The sequence below is a fragment of the Dicentrarchus labrax genome, unplaced genomic scaffold (genome assembly GCF_905237075.1).
Source record: "Dicentrarchus labrax unplaced genomic scaffold, dlabrax2021, whole genome shotgun sequence".
NCBI lineage: Eukaryota > Metazoa > Chordata > Actinopteri > Moronidae > Dicentrarchus > Dicentrarchus labrax.
In genome coordinates this window covers 5853420-5873998 of record NW_026136720.1, presented here as the reverse complement: position 1 = coordinate 5873998, position 20579 = coordinate 5853420, and the positions used below count along the sequence as shown (strand labels likewise).

The 20579-nt window shown below is 41.3% G+C and overlaps 1 protein-coding gene across 3 annotated transcripts in view; it reads right to left on the bottom strand.

The window, feature by feature from the left end:
- The window catches only part of tspan9a (tetraspanin 9a), a 159506-nt gene that overhangs the window by 61347 nt on the left and 77580 nt on the right, over positions 1-20579 (bottom strand). For 2 of the 3 annotated variants that reach the window (XM_051381503.1, XM_051381504.1), the window contains one exon: positions 6250-6329. In XM_051381503.1, the coding sequence (XP_051237463.1) occupies positions 6250-6312 (63 nt within the window). In that variant the 5' untranslated portion in view covers positions 6313-6329. Of the gene's footprint in view, positions 1-6249; positions 7391-20579 lie in introns of those variants that run through there. The other variant, XM_051381502.1, reaches the window with a different exon arrangement.

Below are 20579 nucleotides of genomic sequence, written 5' to 3'. Positions count from 1 at the left end.
AAAAAGAATGCATACAACCTTTTTTGATCAATAACCCAAATACATGACCTAGGAAGGTATTTTCTGATTTTCAGTTTAGCAATATACACACATTATTGACCACACAGCACTGATGCTGCCTTCCCTATTGCCTGAGGTGCAGGTTTGGCACATAGTCATTACAAAAGATCTAATGTATGCAGAACTAATGACGCTCATTTTTTTCCGTGGTTCTCCCATTCTCTTCTCTCTGAACTCCTCTGGCCTATATTTAGAAAAGCATGTGTTTTGCACGTTGGAGCAAAAAAAGATGGTAAATCTTAGGGTTAATGTACAGTATAGTTATTCCTGATGGATATTTTACCAGCTAACATCATGATGACAACAAATCTGTGAATGTGTGTTTTCATATCTAGTGATATGACTTTCAAACATGACAGATAGACAAGCCTCTCTGTGTTCCAGCTGCACATTCTTAAGAGAATAACAGTGGCATGTAATGTGAATGAGGGATGCACCAAAAACTGAGGTTTGCTATGTAGTGTAATTCCTGTACCTAGCAGCTACTGTTATTTAATCTGTTCTTGGCTTGTTCACCTGTCACTACACATCAATAGCACACAGCTGGCACAGTAGCAACTGGGCTAAAACTGCACCTGCAGCCCTGTTGCTTTACGCTAACTTAGTAGCAAACATCAAAAAAGCGATTGATGACACACTACAATTTTAACACTTGTGCTGTGCTTTGTGAGGATGTTCTATTTATTCTCCGCCATAGTGAGCTATTAACTCATCAAAATAAAACGTTGCAGTTTTCAGCTTCTCGTGTGTGTCATTATCACCCTGTTACAAAACCAAACAACAACTCATCAAGTCTGAAGCCCACCCTATTCACAGAGTGATGAGCGATTGGGTGGGAGACTTAACTCCCTTGCAAAAGCACCATCTACGTACTGCGCCCAAGTGAAAAAACTGTACCTCCAATTCTCCTACTCTATTACCTCGACCCCCTAGAGTGAAACACAGCAGCTCGGTATCCCAGTTGATCTGCAACATGAGCTAATGAGCTCAGCGGCGCTACACAACACGGCCAGGAAATCGAAGCAGCCAGAGAGAGACGTGTAAATTAGAGTGATCTCCCCAGACGATCTGCTGGACAAAGGCAGGCGTATGGAGATATTTACCAAGCAGGTTAGCCAATCTAAATCAAGGCCAAGCGGTCTATAGGGGATGCTAATTACAACACTTCAAATGATTGAAATGCATATAAATATAGTAATGAAATATAGTAATGTTCTCTGTGTAAATGTTGCAGAAACATCCAAAGTCCAGCTCTCATGCTACAAAGTCTGGCTACTTTATAGTTAATGAAATTTGAGCATATTATACGGTATAAATGCTTGATATGAATGATTCTGAAGACACAATCTGTGACTGGTTGCATTGACCATTGATTAAATCCGCTGGCTGCCTATTCTGTCATAGTAGGAGGCGTAAAATTTAGATGGACAGACTGGCTGAGGTTGATGCTCCCTTCTGCCATTTCAAACTCAAAGCCAATTCAAGAGCCAGCCTTTCACTGTAGCCTGATGGAATTAAATGCATGTGACAGCGCAGCATATACAGCTTGTTTCATCATCACGCAGAGCGCACTCAACCCTCATCTATTTTCCTGTGCCCCAATCCTTGTTTCACCTGGCAGTGACTGATGGAGTTCAGCTGTGCCTCTTGTGAAAAAGAAGAGGAAAAAAGAAAAAAGTTTGCTACAATACACGGTCTCTTGAGCCTTAAAAGATGACTGAACTTTTCGTGTGCCAATATGGAGGATGAAAAACAGGAAAATTGCTTCAGCACCTTAGATCAAGATCCCAGGGGAAAGGGACAGCTTGTGTAAAATGCTTTATGGAATTCCACTCAACCAGATGCAGACATTCACGTCTGTCAATACCTGTAGTCTTTGTAGCATCAGAGTGTGGGTACATTTGAAACCTTAAATGTCAAATTCAGTGATTAGATCGATAGGGAAACTAATCTTCTGTTGCCTTGGACAAAATGGTTTATAAATCCTGCGGCAATCCCCTAAGTAAGCACAGGAATTCATGAATGCTAAACACATTTGGTTTTCTTTCCTCTAACAAAAGGAGTAGCTTTGATACTACCACCCCTCTTGTACTTGTAGGACAAGACTGCTGAGCTGACACTTTTCTTTTTCATATGAATATCAAATGAGGCTTTAGCTTTTGATATGGCATGATAATGGTACAGCTGGGATGGGCCCATTTAGCTACCGTGCAATCTATCTCTAACTAAGGAAATGAGCTTTTGTGTGGTGTTGCTTGTGATGTGGCATCCCTGTGTTGTATTTTCAGGCCTTTTTCTTAATCTTTTTACGTTTCAAAGGTGTTCAGTAACACTGGACAAGATAAATAAGTGCAGCAGTGGACAATAAATTGAATCTTGAATGGAAGAGATTAACAGAGGAGGCTGCGAGTACAGAGGACAATCTGTAGAGTAAGAGACTGAAATCCTTGCTCCCAGCAAGAACACCAACACTGATATGCTCACAAGGCTGACACCAACAGGACTTAACATCAATCACCCTATCAAGCTGGTCAAACAGTCACTGTGCTTGTGAGAGAGCACAACAGATCCCCCTCCCTAAACCACAGATTGTCACAGCACAAAGGCCATTTGCTTGGATGATTGTTGGCTTTAGCATAGAGCTATCCGAAGGAGCCATGCTCTCAATCCTAACCCCACCACCCAATACTGCTCTAATCTGCCCGAAACTCCCCCTACAGCTCAGACTCTTCTAATCCCTCATAAGAAAGAGGAGCCAGATGGTCATGAACAACTGCTAGGGGGGCCTGAGGATGAGCGCATGTATGGAGATGCCTGGAGTGCCTGCCGCTGTTTACCTTGTGCTTCAAGTTACCACTGTAAGCCCCGTGGAGCGGATGGTGTGTGGGTGGTGAGCGTTCTTTCAAGGATGGCTATGTGTACAGCAAGTGTGCTCGTGCATGTGCGCACAGTCAGAAAGAAGAGACCCCTGCTGTACCTGGTGTCTGGTTACTGCAGTGCACCATTCCCCCTTCAGACTTGAGATGAGATGTCAAAGCTTCAGAGGCAAACCTCCCTACCAGCTGCAGTAACCTTGTGATTCCTGGAGTGTCAGAGGTAGAGCAGCACAGTCCCAGGGGTGTCAAGATACAACATGCCTCTCACCCTCCCTCTATCCCAGAGTGCTCAGGCACCCCGTCCCGACCCCTCACTGATGAGCGAACCCTTTATTCCCAGCTTCGCTAACCTTCAACAGCGTACGCTGATTCCCCAGAATCCTGGGTGCCAGTCAGCCAGCCGCCAATGAGCCTAGAGTTGTCACATGATGATGGAGAGACCCAGCAGCCACATGCTGCTTCCTAACCCCCTCATCACCCCACTCTTTTCCCATGTGACACTGATTAAACTGTCATTAAAATGATCCAGTGGTGGGAAGAAAACAAGAGTATCAATCTGGGGGAATTGAAGGGAATATGCATGGTGGGTGTTCATTAAGTGAACATTACCAGAGTAAAAATTCAATTATTGCACAGCAGGGGATGCGCTGCACTGGGGAAAGTCCATGGCCACTTATGAACCGTTTGCCCCCACATACACATATACACACACATTTATGTTCACACACAATAACTGAGAATCCTCAAATCTTACACTATATAGCTTCCGCACACACTCAGGATGGTTGCTGTAATGTTTTTTCATGAAGGACAACAAGCTAGGCACATGAATCTGGGGCCACCAGCATTGCAATCCAAAGCCTCTTTTCCACCTCCCGAGAGGTGTGCAGCAGCCAGTTATTAGTGGTGGGGTTTTGCCACTGAAAAGGGTTAATCACAAACTGAGCTAGAAAGAACCTGAGAAGTAAACGCCTTCACACAAATCCCCTGTGACTACAGATATTAATGACCTTATGACCTCTGCCAAAGGTTGCACTGAGGCAGCTTCTGATCTATTAAACGAGTCAAGCAGGCCGGAACTGACAAACAGGTAACTGATGGTCTCTGTTAATGTAGAGTCTAATATGACCTTCATCTATGCTATTATGCTCACAGCTCAAAGAAAGAATATTGATGAGTAGTTGTAATTCATCAATAAATGATTAAATCACTATAATGAATTTGACTGATCAAGAATATATCAATGTTCAAAGCTGAAGCAACATCACCTGTTGGGTTCTGGTGTCTGTTCAGGTATTTTTAGTGGCTGGACATCAGCAATCATGATCAGATTCAACAGAAGAGTATGGGAACAGGTGTTTGTTTGCACTGATGGTGTGCTGAAGGTGTGATTTCACCAGAACTATTGAGCACCTGTCCCCTACAACTCGTCGTCTTCAGGGCAGCCAATTTTGATTGGCATTTGTAGGTTTTAGCCCTTTTTGTAAAACAGGAATAGGTTAATCTGTTTCCTCTCGAAACAGATTAACTTCGTAACTTTTCTATGAAGTTATTATGAATAATCATTTAAATTTAGTTTGGCCATTGACTAACAACAGATGAGCAGGAACATTTATCCTTATGGCATTATTTTATCTGATTCAGTTTATAATCTTGTGGTTATTTTATGTTTTAGTCAAATACCTTATTTACGTAGGTTGTGCTACGAAAAGAGCCCATTTCATAGAATAAGGGAACACATTTGCACTGCTTTTGGTAATAACCACTAATCGATCATTTATGTCAACAATTGATTTAGGAAATTGCTTAACATTTCCATCCGCAATTCAAACAAGGCCTGCGCCAACGAAAACATTCAGTGCTTACCGAGTTCAAAAGCGGTGCTCACATCAAGGCAAGTCAATGTCTGCGTTAATGAATCTGATATCAGCTAGGCTTTTCTGACCCTTTCATTCCCTTAAACAAACATTTACATCAAGGCGAGGCATACTGAAGAGCCCCGGGGCCATTTCTGTGTCTTTGCCAATTCCTCTTTCCCTGGCTACGGTGGACTGTGTAATGATATGAGAATGACATGGAGATATTGCCCTGAAGCAGGAGAGGGGTCCACAGCTTCAGGTCTGAGCGTGGCCACTGGCAGTGCTGTTAATTTTAGTATATGGAGCAGACAATGGGATAGATCTCGGTTTGTGTGGTGCATGTGTACGTGTGTGTGTTTTCAATGCTGGCCTGTTCACAGCTGGGCTCAAGCTAATGCCCACTCTGTTGCCGCAAATGTGCCCTAGTTAGCAGGGCTCACAACCCAGTGACATGGTGGGCTGGGGTTGGTAGAGTCCCCAGTGTTGGGATGTTTTTACGCTTCACGCTTGGTTGCATTCACACAAAAGACTTGGCCCCATAACCCCTAAGCCCTCTAATCCATTCTGTAAACATTCAAGGGGTGCCCACTTTTACAACAAATGCCCATGCATGGGTACACAGCACAGCCTGCCACACGCTGGCCAGGTATTTATGAGTGGATTTGGCATATTGAGCACTATTATATTATGATTCTTTTTTCCTATTATTACTGTAATCACTAAAAATATAGATAATTAAAATATTAAGTGTCACGGTGTAGCAATTCTGAACTTCACCTATAATTTTCTCCAATTTTTGATCACAGCTTTACCCAAGAGCAAAGACATCTCATCAAAGGAGTACATAATAAAATGAAGCACATAAATCAGATCATCTCCTGCAGACTCACTTTAAACCATCTCAAGTCATATCGCCTTGGTGCATATTATGTTGCTCATCAATGTAACTGTACTGTAGAGACATATACTATTTCACTTGCATGCCAAAAGCAGCATTTCAACTCCATGTTCACTGTAAATCATATAACCACCTGAATAAGTGACCCTAGTGAACCCCATGTCCTCCTTACCACCACAATCCAACCCCCCCCACCAACCACATACAAAAGGAGACCTGGTGCAGTGCCACTGACTCTGTCATGACATCCAGGAATAGCAACATGCACAGGGGGAAGAAACAGACATAAACAGCCTGATGTAATAATTAGAAATGCATGATTACACTGATAACCATCACTTTGCAATGATCTTTCCTGATTAACATTTCAAAATAACTTCATACTGAGCCTCCACATTTGTTACTACAGATATGAATAATGATAAATGCTGAGTTACTAAAGCTAGATTTATTTGATCTTTTAAGCCACAAATGCACATTTGTATTATTGACAACAACTAGATCAATGTGAACAGGTATAATGAGAAAAGCATTAACACAATGATGAGCCACTTACCCAGAAGATGAGATTGAAGATGAACATCATATACTTCAAGCAGCAAAGGCAGCCTCTTGCCATGTTGCACTTCTTGAATTCTAAAAGGAACACAAAGGATAGATCCAGGTAAAAGACCACGTATTTGCTGCCTTTGGGTGAGCTGTACTTGTTGTTGGTCTTGTCTCCTGCGCTGGCGTCAGCTGCTGCTCCAGCCTGCCCCTGCTGTGCGTTTTTGCGCGGCCCCGTGGAGCCGTAGAATGCACCGGCAGTGAAGCCGCGGCCACCGAATGGGCGGCCAGACGTGGAGGCTTGAGCAAAATCGGAGTCACGGCTATCTACGGAGGGGCTACGGTGAATGGCTGACTCCTCACTGCTGGACTTCTCCATGCTCTAAAGCTGCAGCTGCTGATGAAAGGCTCCCTGACGCACAGTCTACCATAGTCTCAGAGATGACAGGACAGGACAAGTCACCCACCAAATCTCCACTGCTTCACACTCTGAAGCAAAAAAAAGATAAAAGCCTCACAGAAACACAGCTGCATCCACCTCAAAGCACACAGTTGGGTAAAGAAAGTGTTCAGTACAGAAGTGAGTAGAACTGCACTGCCCAGGCACCTCTGCCAGGCTTAAGTGTCTTCTGCTTGCTGCTGCTGTCTTGCAGTGATAGTCCTGAAGTAGCTGTGCAGAAGGGTCCTGTGAGGAGCATTACCCCTCGCCTAATGACAGGACTGTCTTCCCAGGAAGAAGTTATAGTACTCCCTCTGTCCCCTCTTGTAATATCACTCTCCTCCTGCGCTGCTTATTGCTGTGCCGTGCTGTTCCAGAGGGAGAAAGACCCCAATGATTCTCAGCTGCTCCACTTCCACGTTGTCTTGCTGACCTGGTAACTTTTCTCCCTTCCTCACTCTCCTCTCCTCTTTCCACTGCTCTGCTCCTTCTCCTCTTCTCAACGTGCTCTCTGATGCGCACCCTCTTCCCTTACTATATCTCTCTCTGTCTCCTTCTGAGTGTGCCTGTCTTCTCTAGTGTACCATTCTCTGCTCAGCAGCTCAGTCCTCTGCACTGCCTGTGCTCTGCTCTCCCAATAGCACCGCTCTGGCTGATGTGCTATTATCGGCAGACGCAACTAACGGGCATTCCCTATCTCCCAACAAGAGCACTGCCCTCCTCCCCCAACTCTCTCTCTCTATCTCTCTCTTTCTCTCTCTCCCTCAGCCCCTCCCCACTGCTGAGCAGACAGCCAATGCAGCAGCTGCTTCCAGACCCGGGCTCCTCCTCTATACTCCCTGTGTCTTTAATAAGCCCATCACAGTGTTTGCTTTGACTATACATGTTCAGCAATTTCATCTTTGCTGTCAGGGGAATTGAGAGGCCAGAGATGCATTTAAGAATATAAAACAAACAAACAACAATACAAATAAATTAAGTGTCAAGGTAATTGTAGATGAGTAAAGGGTTGTGTAGCAGGGTTGGCGTGTGTGTGTGTGTGTGTGTGTGTGTGTGTGTGTGTGTGTGTGTGTGTGGAGAGTGTGTATGTGTGTGTGTGTGTGTGTGTGTGTGTGTGTGTGTGTGTGTGTGTGTGAGATGGAAATTGCTGGTGGGCTCCTTTTGCATGTGGATAGCAATCACTGTCAGTCCACTGATGACACAGACATGTTTTCAAACAAGCCATTTTATCTTCTCACACTTTTTTAATTTGTGGTCTATAATTTCATTCATTATTGCTGCTAAAACAGAGTTAACTCTCCCTGCAGGTGATTTATCATATGTTTCTGAAAACCAGCCTGAAACATCAGGTGACTATCACTAGAGCGATTATGGCGTCTGATGTGGGTGTTGGCGACAGTACTGAGCTACATTTTGGTCGGACTGTTGCTCTGTGTTATTCATCACTGCACTACCCACATCCATGTAAGGGGACCCAATTAACTGGCAGTGTCCACGCTTTGGAATTATGGCACCATCTGAAGCACGGAAAGGGGATAGTGGCTTTAAGACGCTGAACACCCGCCGACGCAAAGCCAGGGTCAAACACCAAATAGACTTGCTGATTCACACACCAAGCTGACAAGATATTATAACTTTGATTTTAAACTTACTAGCTCTCCAAACAGCCCCATTTACATATCATGAGAAAACAAAGGCTGAATGGTAAAAGATCCTTAAGGTAGAAACTGCGAGGGTGGCGATTGTCAAATTTAAATAAAACAGGAGAATTATTGCCATATGCAACTTGTGTCTATCTATGAAAGTTTTCCAGAGATTCGTTTTAACCACAGGTGAATGTAACAATTGGAAAAGCAGTATAATTGCCCTTATTGACTCCCAGAAACAACTTTCTCCAAGACCGTCAAGCTAAAACAGGTCTACCGCTAGACTGCACATTGTTCTACTGCGGTAATGGTCTTCTGTCAGCTGAGTGCCAGTGATGGCTCAGCCTCCAGACAGATGGAGGGAGAGTTTCAACTGAATGGTCTTAAAGGTAAATCCAGTAATACCCAATCGACATAGACAAGCTAATCCAACCCTCTTGAGTTTTACTATTGTAGAGTAAAAAACCTTGCCCTCAGGAACCGTATGTATTGTGGTTTTAAAGCACAGAAATGTTGGAAAATCAGGTTTCAGCAATTGGTTAAGGCTGTAACATAACAGCACAATTTGAATGGTTTAACATTTACAAAATATTAAAATCTTTGCATATTAAATAATATTTCGCCTGGGTAACGCAGTATTGATTTAAAGGAAGTGATGATACCACTCTCATGGCTGTATGCTTAATATAAGACTACAGCGAGCAGCTGGTTAGCTTAGCTTAGCATCAAGACTGGAAACAGAGGGAAATGGCAAGCCTGGCTCTGACCCAATGTGCTAAAAACAGCTGGCCGGGCACAGTCACTTCTTGTCGCCACTAAGTAACCTGCAAAGGCTTCATGAAGTTGAAGCTCCGAGCTAGGAAATACTCACATAACTCCCCAAAAAACACAACTTTTTGTAGGGATTAAACAAATGAGATACAATGTGCTAATTAGTGAGTTTTAGAGGTGCCTGTAGGCTGATTTTGTTACCTTTGGAGAGTTGTCTCTTCAAGTTATATCTTATTTGTGTTACAAAGATATAGATATATATAAAGTGTTACAGAAACTGGATTTGTGATGAAGAAGAAATTATAAATTATTATATATTATATTATTAAAAGTAGTATAATATATCTCTCGTCAACTCTCACAGTAGCTAGAGTATTGTTGATGTCATAAGAAAAATCTCTTCTTTTCTACTTTTCAAGAACTAAAAAAATGCCTATTTATCTTCTTGACCATGCATTTTTTTCAGGTTTATATGTGGTTTTGAAAAGCTTTTGTGAACTGAAAGATTACAGAATGTTCAGAATCTCTGACATTGAAGTAAAGAGACTTTGATCTGACACCAGTACTTTAACAAATCATTTATTTTAGCCTACATGTCTTTAGCCACACATTTGCAAAAAGGCAGCAATTGCAAATGATTAAGACAAATTCATCATTAATTCAGCTGCCAATGGTAGACATGTCACCTTATGAAAATAGCTGCTCATGGGTCAATAGTGGCAAGGTTTCTATTAACCCGTTTTGAATATATGTCAAAAGCAGAATCCAGGCACTTTCCGTCCAGTGATCTCTAAGGCCCTTAACTCCAAATTCAATACAATCTGCATCAGTGACGCTCTCTCTGAGCATTGCACACATTTATCAGCACTTAGTGGGGCTGCAAATGTTACTGATTCCTCAAGTAGCCTGAAGGACATATCTAAGTCTGTTTCCTACAGAGCCACGCACAGATCCATCCATCGACTGAGAGCAACGGGACTCTGCGTGCCTGCATTAGGTTGAGGGGATGAAACAGGAGAGAAAGATACAAAGTGAGACTCGGGAGAAAGGGACGTCTGTAGGATGACCCAGAGGAGTAGGAGCTTGTAGTGATGAAAAATATGCGGAGCAGAGCAGAGCAGAGCAGAGCAGAGCAGAGCAGAGCAGAGCAGAGCAGGGAGTCTGGGCTGAAATGGAGGGGGTGAGTGGGATGAGATTGTATTCAGACATTCTCTATGATGCTGAGTAAATCTGGCAGCTCCTTCAACAGTATGTTGCAAAGACAGACAATACTGAAGAGATTAGAGTTCAGAGGGAACCAACGGGGACGCTCCCGGAACGCTTTACACAATGCTTGTAGTGGAACACAAACACTTAACCCTGAACCTGTGTCAGAGTACTGGGACTATGGGCAAATAATGTCACACATAGTGAGTAAGGAGTGGTGTTAACCAATGTCTTCATTACAGAATAAATTAAGATTATTAATAAAAGAAATATCTACAGAGAAATACAGTTTGTGGTGTGATATTAGTAGTATTAGTATTAGTATGCAAGAACTGCATAGGTGGTCTATATAACAAAGATATTTCAGCCCACAAACAGTAGGGGGTTAAGTAGAATTTAGTATTTAGGAGTATTTTGCTGTGTAATTACATAATTAAAAGCCAGTGCAATGAAAACCTCATTAGAAACAGATGTAAACTACAGCTGAATGGCTTAAATATAATCGTAAATGTCTCTCTCTAAGGTCCTCCTGCATCTTTAAATTGGTTCTTTAAACAATATTTTATCTCTAGCATAAGATTTATCTGTAGCGTAAGCATATCCCTAGCATTATATTTTATCTCTAAAAATGTACTAATTTCATGTCATTGTGCTTACAATCAATAACTGAACCTTGTAGATGTTGTGTAGGTGATTACATTTCTTTGTTATGATGTCAGTGGGAGTTTCCTTCAATAATTCAGCAGGACTACATGAAAAATGTAATCTTATTTACCATCAGTGACCCGAAGCCTTAATAGTATCGCTCTTATTTGGGTTTCATTACACATCGGGTATATAAAGAGGAGGTTTTTTATCTGCACTCAATAAATACATTTAACATGAATGGAGTATTACGTTGATAGAAAATGCAATAAACAAATATTGTAACAAAAAAAAAAACTGTATATATATATATATATATATATATATATATATATATATATATATATTTTTTTTTTTTTTTTTCCTTTAAAGCCCTGCAGCACCGCTCTAACCTCTAAGACACTGTTTGTTAAACAGCTATGGTGGTTCAACAGATGGTTCATCCAATCACCTGCCAAGTGTTTTTGCCCTTTCCAAACAGTTTCCATCGATGACTTCCCAGATGGTTCTGTGTAACAAACCGTAAGGCACAGTCAGGTTAATTCGCTATACGTTAGAAAGTATTTGTCACATTGAACCGCCATGTTTCTACAGTAGCCCAGAATGGACAAACCAAACACTGGCTCTAGATAGGGCTTTTCACGTTTGTCACTGGTTTTGCAGCCACTGTAGTTTTCCCTTCGCATGTGAAAGGCTGAGCTGTATTCAAATGATTGTAATCCGCAGCTTCACCACTAGATGCCACTGAATCCTACGCACTGGTCCTTTAATGAAAGACCCATGTGAAAAACATATCATCCAAAAGTGACACCAACAGACATTTTGGTGCAGCCTGAACACTGGGATTTTACTATGCAAGGACACAGGTGGAATTCTTCATCACCACCAGGTTTACAGAAATCTACTAAGAAAACACTATAACTACATAGTAAACCTCAAAATCCAAACTCAGTATGCACACAATCAGCTGCAGCCAGAGGAAAGTTTTGTTAGAAGGTACAGCAGAAGAAGATAGATAGACAGAATATGAATGGGAAAAGCTGAATAACAAATAAAAAATGAAGCCCACTCACGTTATACAGTACTTTGTATTATGAGTTGAAATATGCTTTTGATAAAGTGAGCTCCTGGTGCACTTTATCTGTGAAGCCTAGAAAAAATGACAGAGTAGTTTGTTTGTATGAAAGCAGGGTTTGCTTGAGAGAATGTTTTTTGATACCATAACATAATATATGTAAGTGTCTCTGTGTTTATGTGTGTGTGTCTTTTTGAACACTAGTTTTCGGTCATTTTTCCACAAGCTTGTTTTGATAGATTTTATTCTTTGATGCTTGCTTTTCTCTGATTTTAGATATTTAAAATGAATAGCTTTTTCAGTTTGTTTTTTGCATGTAATAATCTCTGGTCATTGTTTTTTTTTTTGTTGACATTTTATGTACTGCATGACTAATTAGTCTATTAATCAAAGTCTAATTGAAATCATTAAATGCATCCCTACTCATCTATGAAACTCATTTTCCCCAAAATGTCACTGGATAAAAGACCACGGGTGTCCTTAACACAGCTGAGATAATTACACATGGACCTACGAGATAAGGGAGTGATTTACTTAAGGAAATACATAACATTTGAAGGTGGAGGTGATCTAAAGTAAGTTACACTAAATTTGTTTTTCCATTTGACTAATATAATAGAGAAATCTCCAAAATATATACAACTCTCTTGATGAAATCTGGTTAAAGTGTTTGGTGTTTTGGTGGCTGATTCAGTGTTTGTGACCTCATAAGTTTGTTTTCCGTACAACAAAGATTCAATAAGGTTTTATCTTAATTAGATATATAAAAGTTGTTTTCATTCAATCAACTTGGCTCCAAAGCCTTCTAAGGAGGAATTCAAATTTGGACCCTCCATTTTTAGCCGATTTAATGAACAGAGTCATGTGTTTCAAGGGGAAATGTCCGTGTTTTTTGTTGTCTCTGATTTACTGACTAGAATTGAATAATGACAATCACAGCCACAGTCACAAGGTCATCTCACACATGACAGCATCCCAAAAATAAAACACTGGCTCCATTATCTAAAAAACTTTAAGAAAATGTGATGATTCAAAATAATGACAGGATAAGCGTGGTAGAGTGTAAATTATGTCTTCTGTAGAAATTTGAGCATTTAAATGGAAGACTGCTCCTTTATGCAAAGATAAAAAGGAGCAGTCTCCAGATAATTACTAGCTAATTTGTCTTTGCTCGTATTACCCAAGGGAATTAGGGCTGCATACATTTGACCAGTCAATCTGAAACCATATCAGACTCGCAGTCATACAGTATATGACATGTAACAGCACATAATCCTGGTGAATGTATGATCAAGGTCTGAGCATAAGGAGAGGATTAAACTACAAAGGGTTTCATCCCACACAATATGTGACTGTCAGTGGCCCTTAGATACGGTGAATGTTTGGTCAAGTCTGTTGCCGTGGATGCAAACAGACACCGCTGACAACATGACATGTTGTATGCGGATAATATACTTTGTGGCACTTAAATAGAAAAGGTGTGCTAACAAGCAATGAATTCTGATGTCGAGCCCAAATTAAGATCAGATGTCAGTCTGGTTTGATATTTATGGTTCTATCTTGCCCTTTTATGATGCTTTGAATATTGCCCCCTGAGATGAAGCTGGCCAGACAGTAACGCCAATGTTCAGTCACTCTTGTGATTTGCAACCAAAAAGTCAATAAAGGTGTCTGGAAAGGGTGTTAATTAACAAATTATAACATCACGCTGCCCTCAAGATTCAATTGTGATTGCATGTGAGGGCTCCAAATAATGGCACTTAAGCTGGGAAATATCATTGTTTCATCTGTTATCACATTTGGGGTTTTCAACTCGGTGTTGACTGGCGCTTTTACAAATCTGCTCCATCATGTATTTGTTTATTCGTCCACTCAAGTGGGAAAACCCCCTGACACAGTGTGAAGTGAACCAACTGCTGAGAACATGTTTGTGGCTCTTGTCAGGTTTGGAGTGAAAAAGCAGCAGTTATGACATATCCATCAACCCAGGGATAGACACACATGTGCACACGTGGGCGCCCACACAACACAGCCACACACATATATGAAATTAAGTACACATAAAGCCCTAAAGCCCCAGCAGCCAGTCCTGCAGCCAAGTCCCAATCTAGACTTAATTCCTGCAGGCACGTCCATCAGAGTTGTGGGAGATAAGGTAGGACACCAGAGACAGACAGGGTTTTACAAGTAAAGTAAGTATACTCCGACTACGGGATACTACATTAGCATTTAGATCAGAAAGTGTCTCTCACCATTGAAATGCAACGTAGTATCACAGTGCAGTAAAGTCCAGTTCAATAAAGGCTCTTGCAGAGAGGTCAAATGCCTGTGATGTGTGTAGCAGTACGATATATGAATCCCAGAATAGCCTCGCAGATAAAACAGGAGTGACACAGAGTTCTGATAATGTTGATCAAAGGTGTGGAACAGCTACGTCCAGCAGTGTCATAGGCTTTATGTAATATTTAAGAAAATGATGAAACGTCAGCAATATGAATCATATACACTGGGAATGTGTGGTGCGAGCCACTGAATTCAAGGTTTATCGATTTAGTGGCTTTGAGTTAATTAAACTTGACAAGCGGGGGTCTTTGAAAACTATGCTGAATTTCTTCTTCAGTGCTAGATTTGAGATTTAGATTTTTCTGATATTGTAGAATGGTACAAGTTATTCTAAAAAAAGATAGTAAGGCTGATACATAACGCAGATATAAAGCTATAATTAAATATTTTCATGCAGTAATTAGGACTTTTAATTATTCGTATTATTTAGGAATAGTTAAGTCTCCTGTACGCATAACAGTGAAACACATTGCGTTGCTTTTAGTTACACAATTTTATGTATAATTCTGAATACATTTGCTTTATCATGACATATATTGATATATGAAAATATTGTTACTGACTTGGTATGTACACAAAATTGCTAGACAAAGTAATAGGAAAACACTCCACTAAGAGGCAAGAAAGTAATATTAATGGTGTCAATTACCTTTTTGCCTTCTGCTGTCAGGAACAACACATTCAATGTGCAGGAGAGCTTGCAGTCTAAGGTTAGGTGAGATCTCACACATGATTAGCAAATGCACACACTGTTAAAAATACGACATAAGTGAAAAATGTGAAGAAATGCCTTACATTTGCACCATTATTAGGTCATAGTAGCATATGTTTAACTAAAAAAACATGAAGAAAAGCAGTAACTTCTTTATTTATTAGCAATTCCTCTGCTGTAGTATGGATTAGGTTACTAACCAAGAGAGAAAAAGAAAGAAGGTGAAGGGTCTTTTATGTGCTGTAAGAAGTGAAAGAGAGATGGGATAAAGAGGATGTAGTTATCACTCCCAGTGCAAGTCATATGGAATAAATGGCAACCGCAATGGAAACAATGCCACTCAGAGCTCAAGTTTCCATAACCTGTGGATGCCACTGGCCCAACGTAAAACTATTTAAGGCTGTGGAGGAAAGGAGTATATGCTAGTCGGATCTTTCTTTGCTCTGGAACCCCAAACCCATGTGGGTGAGCTGTGTTCTTGTGGGGCCTGATAAGCAATCCAACACATACTTAAATCTCCTCCTGTGCTTCAGACAAACAGGTTATAGGGCACACTGGAGAGCTTGTAAAAGAAAATATCCTCTGGGTACTAAAGGGTTTGGACAGGGTGAGATGAGACGTACAAAAAGGAAGGAGTAGGAGGGAGACAAACATACGGACCATTAGAGACAATCAGGCATGCAGTATGTGTTGTTTTCTTGAACTTACAGAAGTCCCTGTGCCTCCTCCATGTTGCAATAAGAGATAGTCTTTTTCTCCATGTGTTCTCAGCATGGCTGAGGAGGGTAAGACGGCGTGTTGTCTGTGGCAAATTAGTTTCCAGCTCAAATCAGTGTATGATCTATGTCTGTTCATTTAGCTGGATTAAAGGGTCAGTCTCTGCAGGGCGTAAGGTCAACATCACGGTTTCATCTCTGGTTTCTAAGAGGACGGAGAACAGCTGGTGTCACATACAGCACATGTCTGCATTATGTGAATTCCATCCAATACAAACGCTAGTCAATTAGCAGATGAGCCAGGTGCCTCTCTGAAGGTACGTTAAAGAAGCTGCTGACACAGCAGTAAGGGGTCAGATGGGGTTCATCAATATTTTAGTTGGCTGTTGCTGAAATCCGAACAAAGGATGGGCTGTACTGCTGTGCTGAAGACGGAGAGAGCTGGAGATGGACTAGAAGGAGCGTGTGATAATGGATGCGAGAGGAAAGACCGAGCATGGAATGGCAAAGTATCCGTTTCTCTGGTATTTGGCGCTATGGCTCCTGGCTGAGGATTCAAAGGCAAGGATGGATTAAAGGCACAACAAAATGCCTGAGGAGCTTTACCATTGTGAGAACCACAAAGACATCTCATCTCTGTTTTCCAGACTGTTGTTTCTACCTCAAGGGTATTGATCGCTCCATGATCTTGAGCTACCATGACGCACCATCTTTCCATTAACATAATCTCATCATAAAATGATATTTGCACGCCCACATGTGACAAGAAAGAGAGAGACAGAGAGAGGTGGGCGGGGAGAGAGAAATTTAATCTAAAAAAACAAACAAAAAGATACAACCAAGTATGGTGGAAACCTGCAGAGAGGAGAAGATGGCCCACAAGAGTTCAGCTCCAATCCAACCAGCTGGACAGCACCTCCCCACAATATGGCGAGCCCTGACTAGTCCATGTGTGAGTGTGTGTGTGTGTGTACGTGTATTTGAACTAGGGACATGAGGTCTGGCCCCTGGCGCAGACACTGTCAATATGGCTATGGTCATTCATGAGCAGCCACTCTGTCACTGCCATCCAGACGGAGCCAGGGCAACCGACCAGCAAAGAGTCATGTCACATGGGATAGGAGAGATAAAGGTAGCAGACTGTGGCAAAATGCCCTGGATCCCTTCACTTTTACAGGAACTGCCCTGCTGCGGATTAATGCCCTCCTCTAAAGAAGCAGCTGCCATGTCATTGTGTTACTGGGACAATCTCCAGATATGAATCAACAACTGCTGATAAAGCAACAGATAAAGCCTCACGCAACATAAAATCCTAACAGACCACTGTCTGCACACCTTTTTTTTCTCCATTAAATAAAAATAAATCCCTGCTGCAATCTAAAAGAAAGAGCATAGTTGTGATAGCTTCTGTCTAAGCAGACAAGAATGTAAGACAGCAAGGAGTGGAGAACAAACTAGAGCTGATGGATGTTTTATGTAAACAACACAAAGCAACGCACGTAGCCTCTTCACCTCCGTGGCTGGGGGGATGAAAACAGCAGATGTCTACAGAGATGCATAAATGGTGTGGAACTAGCCAAGATGAGACTCTTTCTCACCCTGCTAAATACTGAAACACATTGCCTGATCATCTTAAATAGATAATGTACTTGCCAACACTATATCCATCTGTATTTTTCAGTTTGAACACATTCTACAACACAAATACTTTAGTGAATGCAAAAAAGAAACACGCAAATATCCACCCCTGGAGACACGCAGAAGATGTACAGATACACAAAAACATATAATTGCAAAGACACACATCAGTTAATCTATAATAGAAACATACATACAGTAATAGAGCACATTACCTGTGAAATCCCATATGAGGTTATACTTTTCCCCAAGCAGAAAATGGAATTTGCAGTCCTCCAGCAACAAGATGTAGACGGCATTTCAACTTTAATGTTTATCAAATGAGAAAGTAATCTATTACTTTGAGTATCTGCAACCTACCCAAAACATCTGTTACGCACTTGGAAAGAAAGCATTTGTGTAGCTGCCAAATATTCTTAATTAAAGTCTGCAGACAGCAAGTCTCTCTGGAGTCCGAGCTGAAATTGGCTCCGGCTACTTTTCTGATTTCACCTACTTACACAATTCGTGCTGATGGCTCCCAATTCTGCACATTCCCTTTGAGGACTGATGATTATAAATTAACTCAATATTCTCGCACCCGATGTCATGCTTTTGGCAGCATGATACTGGAACAAAATTGCCTGTAGATGATTTAAATGAAAATAATTTTTGTTTCACCACAAATCCCAAAACATAATGAAGAAGGCAAAAGCAATTTATGCAGAGCATTAATGAATTTAACATTATTCATTGTGTGCTGACACATATAAAAATACACTATGTAAATAAGCAGAGTAAATGAATGTATTTCCTCCAAGGAAATGATTGAATATGAATTCTAACAAGATTAGCCATGACATGCCCCGAAAACTTCAGAGGCAGAAGGGCCACTGAGAAGGAAATGTGAGCCACTCTGCCACACAGTCATCAATTTTACATCACTCTCAAGAGCACAAGGTCTCCCTCAAAATGATTTAAGGCCAGAAAATAGCTTTCCTCTGACCCATCACCCATGGCAATGGATTATAATATCCACTTCTCCTGAGTGTTGGAATGATAATCTGCACACATCAAACAGTAACGTTACTTCATGTAATTGGAGGTTTTGCATAGAAAACAGCTTGCGGAGGGTGACTGCTGATGCCACTGCAGGAGGGCACAGAGTTCCCACATTATAGCTTTAATCTCATTTCCTGAAGCAAGAGGAAGTGAATCACATTTCATACAGTGTACTTGCAAAGACGTGTTAAGGTACAGCCCCTGCTATGGACATAAGAACACACTCACAAGATTATCAGTTCTTCAAGACACCTTAAATAGTTTCTTGTTAAGCGAGCCTGAGCCGTGCTACATCTGTTAATGTTCTCTTGCAGACTCAGCCAGGTACAAACCAATATTCTGCAGCTGTTGCAGAGGGCTGACAGCGGACCTCATATAAAGACTCCACCACTCCCAAAGCACAGCTCTACTATTACACACACACACACACAGCATGGCAGGAACAGAGTAGATATTTAACTCTATGTACCAAGATAAGAAGCCACAAATAGGGATAAGGCACAGCCTGTCTGCCTGCAGAGTAACACTAAATTCAATGCAGTAACTCTCCTCTCTTTTCAGTATACAGTATTCAGTGACTGTATATTTTATGCAGTCATCACTCTCGGTCCCTCTCACAGACACACACACTCACGCATGCTCTCTCCCCTGTCGTTCCCTATTCACACATTGACCTTCAGCTGAGTGAGAAAACAGCCTCAGTAACTTTACTCTCATTCACATTCACATATAAACAAAAATCTGACATTGTCCTTCCAGGGACAAGATGCCATGTTTACTCAACAGTAGTAGCGAGCCAATCATCTTGCATACACATAAAGCCATTAATACTGCATTTACAGCTCAATGGGAGATTATAAAATGGTCAGATTAAAGAGAAAGTAATGGTCAAGCTTCCCTGCGGCCAAAGAGAGCCAAGTGTCAAGTGTCAAAATTCAGCATGATTCAACCACTGACACTCTGCCTTTCCATCTTTCTCTCTGTCTGAGTGGCAGGTCAAATGTTATGATTTGTCTTGACTTAACACACCACTGTCCTTCACATGAACCAGTTAAAGTGCACTCAATGTCACTGTATCAGTGTGTCTGTGTGTGGCCCCGTTTCTGCACGTGGGTTTATCTGTTCGAGTTTTATTTCCTGTTCAGAGTGCGCTCGGCTCCAGTCTGTCTCCACTATGGTATTCCTGCCACATCACAGGTGGAGGCAAAGAGCAACTGCAGATTGCACAGAATGTTAAAGCGGAGGAAAGCATTAGGGGGAAGGGGACTGTCCTTCATTTCCAGTCTTTCAACATAACACACAGTCATCATCCATTTTAACAAGCTTGCGCCTCACATAATGACAAGTGAACGCCAGTTTGTCAGGGCTGAAGAATCCATTGGCCTAACAAATTTTAAAAGGCATTCAGAGTGCAGGGAGAGGAAGATTTGAATTGTCCAGATTGCTCTGATAAGGTACCATGCACATAATAATTTGGTATTCCTGATAATACCACAGGCTGTTCACACACATAAGAAAGCAGTCCCAGCATTATGACTCATGCCAGTTCATAAAGAGGCAGCAGAACAAATAGGACTGGAGTTAAAGGTCTCACTGCTCTTTATCTAAACTACATTTTTGGTACCAGGGATAGCAGATACAAGACTTTCAGGTTCAATGATTCCACTCCACTCTCTGGCTCTGTGCTGCATCCACATTAATATTCATAATATCTGCTCAAATTTCATACTGCAATTCATTATAGCCAAGCATTTTGTTACTCAAGGTGACTGCAGAGGGAGGGGAATGTGCAAACATATATTTGAGGATAATGTTTGAGCAAATATTCACAACACGATACTTTCAACCTTCTGCTACAACGTAGGGCTAAATGAAATCTAATCCGCGGTAATAGTTCATGGTGGTAAACATAATGCTTCACACTTTATGTATCCCTAAACAGTAAAGCCAAAGAATTAAAAAATGAAGGGTATAGCTTCATAGCTACACTGCAAAGAGTATTACTGCAATGCAATGTAATTATGATTTGTCTATCATTAGTAGCCTCATTAATAGATGCTATTTTTGCCTTCAATCACCATTGTTTTTGCTCATCTTTTTATTTTTTT